At 34.7% G+C, this 13,769-nt stretch overlaps 1 protein-coding gene across 1 annotated transcript in view; it reads left to right on the top strand.

Annotated features, from left to right (window-relative positions):
- The window catches only part of SPTA1 (spectrin alpha, erythrocytic 1), an 81,498-nt gene extending 69,355 nt beyond the window's left edge, over positions 1 to 12,143 (top strand). The window contains exons 42-51 of the mRNA XM_025045239.1: positions 983 to 1,192; positions 3,121 to 3,417; positions 4,237 to 4,349; positions 5,495 to 5,512; positions 5,952 to 6,003; positions 7,453 to 7,640; positions 8,511 to 8,564; positions 8,929 to 9,075; positions 9,834 to 9,978; positions 10,656 to 12,143. Coding sequence (XP_024901007.1) covers positions 983 to 1,192; positions 3,121 to 3,417; positions 4,237 to 4,349; positions 5,495 to 5,512; positions 5,952 to 6,003; positions 7,453 to 7,640; positions 8,511 to 8,564; positions 8,929 to 9,075; positions 9,834 to 9,978; positions 10,656 to 10,781 — 1,350 coding nt within the window. The 3' untranslated portion in view covers positions 10,782 to 12,143. The remainder of the gene's footprint in view (positions 1 to 982; positions 1,193 to 3,120; positions 3,418 to 4,236; positions 4,350 to 5,494; positions 5,513 to 5,951; positions 6,004 to 7,452; positions 7,641 to 8,510; positions 8,565 to 8,928; positions 9,076 to 9,833; positions 9,979 to 10,655) is intronic.
- Positions 12,144 to 13,769: the final 1,626 nt, after the last annotated feature.

Raw genomic sequence — 13,769 nt, 5'->3', positions numbered from 1 at the left:
CGAAATGTACTGAACTAAGCACTGTGTGACTACAGAAAACTGATTAGCATTTTAGATCCTTAACTACCGTTTTCTGCTTTGCTTCTAGGACTTGTATCTTACACAGTTTAGGAATCTATAAATGAGGGAAAAATATAAAGAGAATATTGAACCTACACTTCTGCAGTTCCTTTTTCATAGCTTCTTAAATCCTGGGTGCCTCAGTTTTCTAGAACTTCAATTTTTGTCTCTAGCTCCATGAGAATTTCAAAATCTCTGTTTAGCTGCTGTCTCTTCTTACCCTGTACACTTTATACTTCAAAAGGAAAAGTAACAGAGAATATTACTTCTACTCTACTACTATTCCCTCCTCTATGGAATTTTGATCCCTCGAGTTATAGCTACTTGAGTTGCATTGTGATCTTTCTCACATGGTTGATTTTTTTGTATTATTATCCAACAGATCAGTTGTTCTCAAAGAAAGAATTGGTTCAATACAAGCCACACTGTTAAAGCTGGAAGTGGAACATCCCTAATCTTATACAGCATTTTCATAAAAATATCAATTGTATAACTAGCATCTGTAGGAGGTCTTTTGTTGGTTTGTGTACTTTCAAGATCTCTAGTAGTGCACTGCTACTAATTAGAATTCAAAATCTGATAAGTGATATAAAAGTGTCCAAGAAAGGATATGAGCTATCTGAAGGATTTAGTTTGATTTAAGAAATTTGAAATATCACATTATGTTCTAACATTTCCTTAATATTAATAATCCACCTAACCTAAAATCTAATTATAAAACATATGTCCACTGGAACTTAACCATGATTCTAACCCTGAATGTTCACTTCATCTCTAAGTCATATTTCTTTTTCTTTTGTCATCGTTCTCTTTCCTAGCATTTATCTTACCTCTGATAAAAATCTGGTGGAAGCCAGGTATGAATAATCTCTTGGATACATATTATTTCTCTATTTATTGCTTCTCTATGGGCCTTTCTCAGGACACGCTGGATGTCAGTCTGCATAGTTTCCAGCAAGAGAGACTGTCAAAGATAACTAATCTAAAGGACCAACTGGTAGCTTCTCAGCACAGCCAAAGCAAAGCCATTGAGGAGCGCTATGCTGCCCTGCTGAGGCATTGGGATCAGCTTCTGGAAGCCTCTGCAGCCCACAAAGACAAATTACTAGAGAAACGGCTACCTTTACAGAAGGTAAATTTCAAAAAAAAATTGATGAACCATGATAAGGACTTGATTATCTGTATATTAACTAAACCCTCTTTGGATAATCTATACACATTTGAGTACTTTGAGAAGGATCAGGAAGACATTCTTATTGAGTAAGAAGTTATTCAATTTTTTAGACTGATAGTACATTTTTTAGACTGATTTGTCAATTATCCAGTTGACTTGATATGAAAGCCAAGCACATGTAATGTAACAGATATGTGAAACAAAAGGGTAGAAGATTTTACTGTATGGAAGACCTAAAACAGACGGGAGAAAAGGTCATCCTTGTGCTTTTCTCTGACTCGAATAAAAGGACAACTAAACAAGTAAAACTGTGTTCTCATCTTCCCTAACCTAGAGACTTTATATTTATCATTTACTATCTTCAAACATTGATTCCTCTATTTATGAAATTTTACCACCATCTCCTGCTGTTCTGTATTATTACTATTAAAAAAAACAATGGATCTGAAAATGCAATTTGGACCGCTACTTTGTGTATGAATATATGTGATTAAAATGTTTTTTTTCTAGTGGTGGCTGCTAAAGTATTATATGTTAATCATAAAAAAAAATCAATGATGAAAGGAAGTCAGCATGGTCAGTGAAGTTATTGAGGATTCCTATATAGTAACAAGTATTTTACCTGACAACAAGTTAAAATAGAGAGTTAGGGAATTGGAAAACAATCATATAAATAAAAGTCAGTTAGTTTGGACCCTTAGTTAATTTCTATACTATTGTAGGACATGAGATCTAATTTTAGGTGAAGAATTGAATCCATCAATGGATAACTTTAAAAGTACATAAAAAATATATGTATAAAAACACTTCACATTCTGATTGTATTATATTACTTTCTGTTTATAAAATCTTTGTAAAAAATTTAGTTGATCCTTAGTATTATGAAAATGATATGAAGTACTTTATGGTTTCCATGTTCTTCCTTTATAGAGTTCATATTCATTTTCTCTATGTTGACCTATTTTACCATGTATATTGCTGAAATGAGTACAGGGAAAATGTAATAATGAACAATGTTGCAATCTTCCTTCCACTGGACAAGTTATTTCCTCTCTAACCCTTATGTTTGGGGATGAACACTCATTTGTGTAAGATAAATCTCCTTGGGAGTATAGTCAGCTGACCCAAAATCTATGATACATTTAAAATCTAAAAAATATTTTTGATTACCTACTGTTTGGAACAATCCACGTTATTTCTGTCATTCAAAAATCTAGAGTCATTCAGAATATATGGATAACTCTAGAGAGTATTGCAGAAGTAAGAATACAGTTTGGAGAGTAGGAAATATTTTAAGCAGTGGCTTCAGGCAAGAGCCCTAAACAAGTTTTAGAAGAAAGGTAGGAAAATAACTCAGTATAGACAGACATCAGAGAGGTGTGGTCCACAGAAGTACAGAAGAAAGAGGAGGATGGGATAGATTTGCCCATCTAACAAATGATTTGTTCATTTAACCATTTATTTATTCATTTATTTAACACCTATTCTTACATGTTTACTATATGCCAAGTAAAATTGAAACATGAACTTCAGTATAAGAAATCATGAAATCTTATCATTGAAAACAACTTTCGTCTTTCTTGGAATCTTAGAGCTAAAATAACTCTAGAATTCATTCTATCTTCTCATTTATAGGTGATGGAAAACTTACCAGTTGCACCCAAAGAGAAAATGCTGGGATCAGGGCTAATACTTGAACTTACATATCCATCTACTGAATCATATTGTTTTCATAGGTTTTAGTTCTGCTCTATTAGAGTGTTGACCCTAAAAATATTTAAAGACGGTTATTATTTTTATCCTCTGTCTTCTTGTCTCTTTTCTTCAGTATTTTCTTCTTCTCTTCTAATTGGGAAAGATGAAGGTATCTTTTTCTTTCTCTGTAGGCTGAGGAACTATTCATGGAATTTGCACACAAAGCTTCAGCTTTCAACCACTGGTGTGAAAATACTGAGGAGGACTTGTCAGAGCCTGTGCACTGTGTCTCTCTGAATGAGATTCGCCAGCTGCAGAAGGACCATGAGGCCTTCTTGGCCTCCTTGGCCAGGGCCCAAGAAGACTTAAACTTTTTGCGAGAGCTAAACCAGCAGATTAAGACCTTAAATGTGTCCTCCAGTCCTTATACTTGGTTAACAATGGAGGTGCTAGAAAGAATCTGGAAGCACCTAACTGACCTCATCAAGGTAGCTTGAGGCACAGCAGAGATTTACCTTGGCTACAGTGGTCATAATCATTTAGATCACTATCCAAGTTAGAGAACTTTTGAGAAAAAAAAATCATTAATCAGAAAAGCAGTCATAAACTGGAAGTCTAAGAAAAATTTTGAATTATTTCATTATAAATATAGCACTATGCCCCATAGTTTGGATAGTTTCATCCTTCTGAGTGTTGAGCAATGATTTAGAAAAGCAAACATAAATTCCAGGAGTGGCTATAAAAATGGGTTATAAAAAATTCATGAGGCCTATATATATCTTTACAGCCTATATATTTCCCTAGCCAAGGCATTCTCTATTTTATACACTCCTCTAAATTGTCTTTTAAATGTGTTTGTATTTAATTTTTGTCTACAATTATGTTCATTATATAAAGCTATGGGAAGTACTTAAAAGTTTTAAAGACTAAAATTTCACCATAAAATCACCAATTTTAGTTGGCAACTCTTATTACTACCTTTCCCTTCAAGGCTGCTTTTAAATAAAATTTCACTTAGAAAAAAAATTGAGAAGGGGAAGTATTTGCCTTTATTACTTAATTACTTGTTACTGGGCTTGGTCTTTGAGACATCTGCAAGTACTTATGGGAAGTGACATGAACTTTATTCACCTTTTGGAGATGAGAAAAGGTGAGCTGGAAGAAATATGAGCACACAGGTATATGCCTCTGAAAGACAGGCTAGATTTGGGAAAGTTAAGATATGCAGCTGAGCCTGGAAACCAGTTATTTTGCTGCAAAGAGAAGTGTTCAATGTGCACTGCACTATCTGTGATTTGGGGTTTTAGGAACGGGAGCAGGAGCTGCAAAAGGAAGAGTCAAGACAGCTTAAGAACTTTGAGATGTGCCAGGAGTTTGAACAGAATGCCAGTGCCTTCTTTCAATGGATCTTGGAGACCAGGTGTGCTCTGCTACCTCAAAACTTATCATCTCTGTGCCGCACACTCCATTTTATATAAGGATGATGTATATATATGAGGGGAGGATGAGGAACTCCTACAGCATTTATGCTGTCCTAAAATCACCATATTTTATTTGTGCTTTATACTTGCAATTGAATGCTTTCTGAATCAATCCTTGCAAAATTGAGTAATGAAATTTCGTACTGCTGCCCATTGTGTAACCTTCAGTATTCTCTTCTTGATACTCTCACTTTTTTTCCTGTTGCCTATAATTATGGTCCAAAAATAACAATAGAGCCTTATGTTTCCATACCACATTACATTTTACAAAGAATTTCTATATATATTACCTCACTTAACTTTTAGGGCAATCATAAAAAGTGTACAGAGTGTACAGAGTGTACAGAGTGTATCTTATTACCTATGTCTTCAAGTGTAAAAGGAAGTTCAGTAGATAAATTGACTTGCTCAAGGTCACATTTGTATTTATTGACACAAGCAGAGCAGAGCATATTGTGAACACCAAATATGAAGTTCTTATGTTGCCTGACTGCTAAAGCTGTGATGAGAATCAGTGTCACATCTTCTGGGGAAAATAACCTGGAAAAGGAAATTTAGAAGGTATAATATGTTAGAATAAATGGCCTAACTTGGTAGACTGTATCCAGTAGATGAGTCAGAATTGTGGACTTTTGAGAATTAGAGTGGTAGTTTAGGTGATACCCATGATATATACTGTTTCTACACATCACTAACAGGGGTAAATCAGACAATTAACAACAACAACAACAACAAAATCCCGAATCACGGCTGAAATACATTTGACAAAAGGCAGAAGAAATATAGCGCATTCTCCTCTGCCTCTTGTTTTGGTACTTCTCCCCAGCAGCATATGCCAAAACTGAGCATATCACCTGACACTGCGCTCTTCATCCTGTAGGAAGGAGCTGCATGAAAGACTCCTAGCTTCTCAGTATGGAAGAGACTTTGGGAACAAAGGGTGGAACGTGTTTATATGTTTTTAGCTACAAACGATTTAAAATGTTTCATAAATCTGAAGAAAAAAGATCATTAAAGTAATCCATGTTAACATATAATTTCTCTTTTTCCTTTTCTGATTCCTGTTCCGGACCTCCATGTACAGGGCTTATTTTCTGGATGGGTCAGTATTTTATGCTATTGTGTTTGTTTAGTTATAACATTCTGGAATACTTAGCTAAAGAGGCCTTAGCACTGAGGCATCTTCAACCCATCTCAATCCGATGGTGCTTAAATAAAAATGTAAAGTGAGAAGGAGAAGCCTAATATATGCTGTTCTGGCTCCACGCCCCACTAGATGTCTTGTCTACATTAAGTTAAAGGCATGTTTGAAAATAAGAACTAGAAGAGAGGTCTGGAGGCCTTCTCATAGGCAGAGAAGAATTTGGCAAGAATGTCTTTAGACAAAAGGTTGAGATCATGAAAATTTTGAGTCATGAAAATGTATTATAGAGAAGTCGTATACCTTGGAAGAAGTAGCAATAGTATGGGCTTTGAGTTTGTCTGTGTAAAATATTGACCTTTGATATTATAAGTAATGTTTTCCTCTGTTTTTTAACTAGATCTTTACTCAAAGAAACAGGAACTCTGGAATCCCAGTTGGAAGCAAATAAAGTAAGTAATGTTTATTCATTAGCTAAAGATATACCTAGAAGTACAAGGAAGGCGAGAAAAAAAATGCTTAAAGGAAACTTGTAAAGAAATAGTTTTAGATAAATTCCCTAGCCTTAAAGTCAAGAGCCTAAGGCTCTGGTGCCAACCCTGCCAAAAATTTGCATTCTAACCATTGTCCACAACTTCATAGAAATCAGATTACTTAAATCTCTAAAATTCAATTTCTCTATCTATACAATGGAGTTAATAATACCTTCATTTTAGAGTTATTATATTGATTAAGTAAGAGAAAAAATGCAAAAACTCCTATCCTACAACCTAGAACATTGACAAACTTTGTTATTATTTGATAGTAACAATTATTTGATAATACAATTGAGTCTAGATAATCTCTTAACAATTGAGTGAAGAAGCTATGGCCCAGGGTGGTGTTTCTTACCCTTATTTTAATTATTGACCCCTGGAGAAAAAAAATAATCAATTAAACTTAATTTCTTCTTAATGAGAGAAAAATACTAAAGAATAAGATGTTGTCAGGTAGGATTGATCTTTGTAGGGCTGAAAGGAATTGTAATATCTTTTTTTTTTTTTTTTTTTTTTTGCCAACTCCCATCATCAGAACCAATTCATTATTCTTCTCTTTAGGGAAAAAATATTACCCAGTGGAGAAAACATGACCTAGATGCAGAAATTTGGCATATAATTTGCCCAAATGACAGGAATATTCTGTGAAAATCTTCTCAAGCTAGTGAAAGAGGACTAAGAGTGAATACCGTGGAGCTTACATAGACCTGAATGTTTAACCACAATCAGTAGTGCAGATAATTCAGGATGAAAATCACTGGGAGTTGACTATTCATGAATCTGGGAATTCTGCCCTTTTCTATTTGTAATATATAATTACTAACTCTTTAATTTATATATTACAGATTACCAGAATGACATAGGTCATATCACTCAAACTTTCTACCACTTTATAAGTGAGAAATATAAAAATGAAATAATCTTGCTGAGTTGTTCATTTCTCAGGGATGACAGGAATATCCCTGAAAATAACTGAAAAGGAGCAATTAGGGGAAAACAAAACTCATTAGTTTCTTATTTTATATTCACTCCCATCCCTAAGTTTGGAGCTGATGCCTTGTATAACTGTCTTGTTCTTGTTCTTGTTCTTCTTCTTGTTCTTCTTCTTGTTCTTCTTCTTCTCGTTCTTCTTCTCCTTCTCCTTCTCCTTCTCCTTCTCCTTCTCCTTCTCATTCTCCTTCTCCTTCTCCTTCTCCTTCTCCTTCTCCTTCTCCTTCTCCTTCTCCTTCTCCTTCTCCTTCTTCTTCTCCTTCTCCTTCTCCTTCCTTCTCCTTCTCCTTCTCCTTCTCCTTCTCCTTCTCCTTCTCCTTCTCCTTCTCCTTCTCCTTCTCCTTCTCCTTCTCCTTCTCCTTCTTCTTTTTTCAGAGAAAACAGAAGGAGATCCAGGTGATGAAGCGTCAGCTGACCAAGATCGAGGACCTGGGAGACAACTTAGAAGAGGCTCTGATCCTGGACATTAAATACAGCACCATTGGGCTAGCCCAGCAGTGGGACCAGCTCTACCAGCTGGGGATGCGAATGCAACACAACCTGGAACAACAGATACAAGCCAAGTACTGAGAACCTATATCCAGAGCTTGGACAGGGTGTGGGTGGTATTAGGTATTAGAAACTTAACTCCAAGGGCTAGAGTTGGGGGTGATAGATAAAAGAGCTGCTTCAGAGATAGTATACTCACCATCTTCAGAAACAACAGTCTTTCTGTTTACTGTCTCATGGAATGGCTATGTCACTTTATTCTATTATGAAATAGAATACAGTACTCTCATCACCCTGAATCTACTCATCACCCAATTCTCAGCCTCTTCACCATCTTATGTAATCTCTTCAGAAAGCATTCCTTTTAGTAAAATGTCCTCTAGAATGTAAGAAATATTCAAGATATATAACAGAAAAGCAGAATTCATTTTCCTAAAGAAATTAATTGTATTAAAGAAGATTTAGATTTCCATAGCTTTTGGACTGTGTTATTATATAGATGAGAGATTGGCAAACCTTTTCTGTAAGGACTCCAATAATAAATATTTTAGATTGTGTGATATATATAGTCTCTGTTATAACTCCTCAATTCTGCTGCTGCAGAGAGAAAGAAGCTACTGATAACCATAAATGAATGAGCAGGGACACATTCCAATAAAATTTTATTTATGGGCATTTAAATTTGAATTTTATTTAAATTTTATGTTGAATTATTTTTCTTTTGATTATTTCATCCATATAAAAATGTAAAACACATTATTAGCTCATTAATTGTGCAAAGGCAAGTGACACACTGGATTCGGCCCATGAAGCATGGTTTGTAGACCTCTAAACTAAATAACACAATTAGCATAATGCTCAATAAAGTGCCTATCTATTTCATGTGGCATGTCTTCTCCTTTTCTCTGTTATATTAAAGGCTTAATTAATGTTTTTCCTTTCAGAGACACCATAGGTGTGAGTGAAGAGACACTAAAGGAGTTTAGCACTACCTATAAGTGAGTATAACTTTGTGGTTGATCAGCTCTCTGTTTTTCAGTCCTTTCACAATGAATCTCCAGATAACATTTTTATCTTCAGTGTGGCTTGGTAGAATCTTAAATGAAGATCTAGTTATGTTATTTAGCTTCAAGTTGTAGCTTATATGTCTGAGATCTCTGGACTTTAGAAAAATATGTCTGAGATCTCTGGACTTTAGAAAAATATGCTTTTTTCTCCATTCATTAGGTTAAAAAAATGTATAGAAACACAGACAAGCTCTCCACTCAATGTTAATAAAGCCCCAACTGATGCAATAAGAACTGTTCTTTTCTGTTATAATCTGGTTCTCTATTAAAGTTTATAAATGTTTTTATTTTTTAGACACTTTGATGAGAATTTGACAGGGCGCTTGAGTCACAAAGATTTTCGGTCCTGTTTGAGAGGACTCAATTACTACTTGCCCATGGTGGAGGAGGGGGAACCTGAGCCCAAGTTTGAGAAATTTCTGGATGCTGTTGACCCAGGAAGGTAGGACGAAGACTAAGGGCCAGACTGTAGTAGGGAATAGGGCTTGGACTGAAAAACACAGAAAGTAAAATGATTCATAAGACATGAAATTAACTCCTTGAGAATAGAAAGATACAGACTACTATAAATGAATTGGGTAGCTTGCTTTTGGTGTTCTTTTAGGATTATCTCAGAAGTTTGTGGCACTAACTCCAACTCAGGCACAAATTCTGCAATTTGGTAAATTCGTGGTTTATGTTTCACATAGAAATTCCAGCTAATTCTTAGAATAGAACCAAAGATAAGAGTTTGTTCATATGTGTAAGTCCCTAAGAAGAGGATTAATAACTCATGGGGTGGGGTTATTTTATGCTTGGGAGAGTGGAACAGAGTCATAGAGGGATCACATTGTTGTTAGGGACTAATTATTTCTAAAATTAAGACTAGAGAAGACACAAAATAGAGGTCTTTAACTTAACTTGAAGAGTTCGAGGTACCTAGATATTAGTGCTGATGGGAAATTCCCAAATTCTATATAATGTATCAGGCTGAAAGACCCACACAGAAACAGAGTCTGGAACTTTGAAAACTGTTTATTTGGCTACAAGGGAATGAAGAGTTGGGTCAAATAGAGAACATAGTCTCAGATTGCTGATTTGGAAGAGGCACTTGGAAAACCTGGCTTTCCTCTGTCTCTGAGACAGTTAGTAGGATAAGAAAGGGGCCTGCCTTCTTCTCTGTGTTTAACAGGCACAATGCCTGATCTATTTCTCTTACAGAAAGGGCTATGTCTCATTGGAAGACTATACCTCATTCCTGATTGACAAGGAGTCAGAGAACATCAAATCCAGTGATGAAATAGAGAATGCTTTCCAAGCCCTGGCAGAGGGCAAGGCCTATATTACCAAAGAGGACATGAAGCAGGTCAGATTCCAATTGCATCTACTCTCATTATGCTCTCATCATAATCTAGATTTTGCTCATCTCAGGCCTTCTTGCTTACTATAGACAACTACCCTCCCTGCACTTCTTTTTTCTCCTCAGATATTATCTCACTCTAGATATCACTTGCTTTTATCATCATTTCACATTGTGATTAAAACCTACAATCAAGCTCTAACAATTATCAGGGTGAATCCCAAACCTGAAACTCAGTTTTCAAGGAAATTTATTATCTCCCTTATTAAATAATCCAAATTTATGGTATAAAATAAATAGACTACAGAGTCTAATTGAAATGGGATTCCTCAGGTAAGAACTGAGCTGAAGAGATCAGTCAGTCATATTTGAAGAGTAAAGGGTGTCAAATATGTAATGACAAAAGAAAACTTAACTCTGGGTGGTGAATACACAATGCAATATACATATGATGTATTCTTGAACTGTATACTTGAAATCTATATAATTTTGTTAACTGGTGTCACTCCAATAAATTTTATTTTAAAAAAAATTATGGATTTATGAGATAAGTATGTGATATGAGCAGAACTGGCTTTTTCTTCTAAAGTTCTTCCATTCCCTGGGTTTACAGCATATTGGAAGCCCCAAGAACCAGCTATTTTGAATTCTTATTACTGTATCTCTTTCTTTTTATATTTCAGGCGCTAACCCCAGATCAAGTGTCATTCTGTGCCTCACATATGCAGCAATATGTGGACCCACGAGGCCGAAGCCACCTTGCTGGCTATGACTATGTTGGCTTCACCAGTTCCTACTTTGGCACCTAATAAGCAGTTTTTCTTAGATTGTATAATATCTTGGTGTGAAAGAAAATATTGGGGGATGAAGGAGACCGGCAAAAAAGAGAAGGGGTAGATAGTACTCTGTGTGTGTGTTTGTGTTTATTACATTTACTGCAGAACCTAAAAAAAATCTCAAGCTTGGGAGATATGCTGTTAACAGAGTTGGAAGAGAGGATATATTTTTTAAATTTTTGGGAGGGTTCTACATATCTTTATTATTGTTTTGTTCTAATTAAAATATAAAGTATTTTATTTTTAAAAAAAATAAGTGTTTTTAATAGGGCAATATGAAGTAAAATGTTACTGACTTAGTTGGGCTTCTATATTTCTGAAAAATTTTCTGTCATCTAAATATTAACAGCTAATTACATTGTAAAAAAACAGGGCCATGTTAGAATAAATAAATAAAATCTAAGATGATTTACAAATGATTTCCTTTAAGTTTTGTGATGTATTTAAATTCTTACATTTGAAAATGAAGATATTTGAGTCTGAGGAACCCCAATATTTTAGTCTATAAAATGAAACCACACAGAAAAGACCAGCATAGCATTTATTTTCTTTTTAATCTGTCCTTTTCATACTGCCCCACTAAAATAATGCTATTGCTTTCAGAATGGCAAAATTTCAGCTTTTGTCCTCCATGTCCACAAATTACCTCTTAAATTTTAATATTATAAAAATAATATTTGTTTTGATTTAATTCCATCTTCTATTGGTGTAAGAGTCAGTAGAATTGTTATAAAATTAAGAATTAAGAAAAAAAAGCAAGAATAGGTCATGTAATCTGCAAAGAATTTTTGGCCAGTTTTGGTTCGATCAGGTTCAAATGTTAACATTCTGTCCTTACTTGTAAAAGTTGATAGTGCCATTTGCTGGTGAGGATTCTTAGGTCATTTATTTGGCTTGTGTGAAACTTCTAGTATCCTGCATGAACAGTCTCCATCCATGTATAGTACCACTCGATTACAACTTTAAATCTCATTCTCATCCTCTATATAGAAATTTGTCCTCTCTTGTCATAAAATCATTTAAAATAATTTTGGTTAAAACTACAAAGCTATCTTTGTTGCTGATAATGTATAAATGTTTTTACTGATTTTTGCTTAAACAGTTGGATACTATGGAATACAACAATGGGGTGAAGGGTCAAAGTACAATTAGTAGTTGTACTTAGTACAACTAGTAGATGGTCACGGGGATGGGGAGCACAGCATAGGGAATGAAGTTAGCATTAATGTTATTGGCTATGTAGAGAGCCAGAAAAAGAGAAAGAGCAATTAGGGGGATCATTTTATAAGCTATATAAATGTCTAATCAATGTACTGTATATTAGAAGCTAATGAAATAAAATTTTTAAAAAGTATTTGAAAAACATGTCCATAAATGTCTAAACTATGTGATTATGAGTTACCAAAAATAGTTACAGTTGAAAAAAAGCAAAGTCCGATAGTCCAACAGAAATCAATATCATTTACTATCACACTTATTAAGTATGGAGAATCTAAAAAATGTGGCTTGTAATAATTAAAGGCATAAGTGAGCATCGTTTCATTCTCTCCCCAACACCTGCCAAGCATCTGCAAGGCCTAAATCAGATTATTAGACAGACGATGGATCAAGAAATGCTCTTTTAAGACAAGGGATCATTAGAAGCATCTTATAAGAGAGATTAGGTAATATAGAGACTAGAGAAAATACTTATCTGAAGAATCAAAAGAAATGCCATAAGAAGATGGCACTGTCAGATATATATATATATTTCCTTCTGAAATCAGATTCTGGCCATCTATGCACTCAAGCAAAAAACGATAATATGGAAATCAGCATATATAATTTACTTGGGGACTATTTAACTGATAATACTATAACAGAACTTGTATCAAATTTCTCTCTTTATTTCATGGTTGAGTATCTCCTAATTGATATTCACCTTTTCTTGATCTTCTTTTCACTTACTTTAAATTGGGATCCCTGATTTATTCTTACTAATACAACCTATAGATTGGAGACTGCCTCTGAGCCTCAGCCATATGGTTATATCTCTGATTTTCTTTCACGATTCCTACTGCTTGGTTGGGTCTCCAAAACTCTTCTACTCCTAACAAAACACTCCTTTTTACTTTTTTATGGACCTGTCTGATGCCAAACATTTGCCTGGAATTCATCTGATTCTTGTTTCCTATAGCTCGGCCCATTTCCCAGTACTAAATCCTCTCAAGTCTCTGGATCTAGGTACATATTTCTACCTTCTTCAGTCAAACATGGTGCCAGGTAACAGCACATTACTCTTCTTTGTCTAGTTTTATTATGAAATATAAGATGCTAGACACTGCTGATGTTGGTGTCCACAAACATCAAGTAGGTAACAAATAAGAAGGCCAAAAGTAATACTGTCTAGAAATTCTAAATAATAATTGATAGTTATATTGAGTACTTCATGTATGGCAGGCTGCGATCTAAAGACTTTATATTAATCTTCACTAAAAAGCCCTGTAAAATAGATTTTGTTATTCCATTTGCAACTGAGAAAATAGAGGTATAGAAATGTTAAGAAACTTGTCATAGATCACACATCTAAAAAATGATAAAACTAGACTTTAAATCCAGAGCCTCTGGTCTTAATTGGCTCTTTCCAAGACCATAAGTTGGGCATATATAGTCATGTTCACATCAAAGGAACCCGTGTTTCCGTGTGTGCATGTGTGCATGTAACTGAAAGAATGATTTGTTCTTTTTAAGCACATTGTCATGTTCTTAATCAAGGGAGGAAATTTGGTTACCTAGGGAAATTTTGTAAACTATTTCTGCCTGATGAATTGTGTCAAGATCTATAGAGATGGCCCCTAGAAACATCTATTCTGAAAAGTTTTTCCAAGTGATTTTTATACCCTTTCACACTTAAGACTACTGATTTTGGAATTTAGATGCACCTCTTAGTATTACTATGCAATTCTTGGAACATCTTTACCC

This window comes from Pteropus alecto, unplaced genomic scaffold (genome assembly GCF_000325575.1).
Source record: "Pteropus alecto unplaced genomic scaffold, ASM32557v1 scaffold533, whole genome shotgun sequence".
Taxonomy (NCBI): domain Eukaryota; kingdom Metazoa; phylum Chordata; class Mammalia; order Chiroptera; family Pteropodidae; genus Pteropus; species Pteropus alecto.
This window is presented reverse-complemented; position numbering and strand designations above follow the sequence as displayed.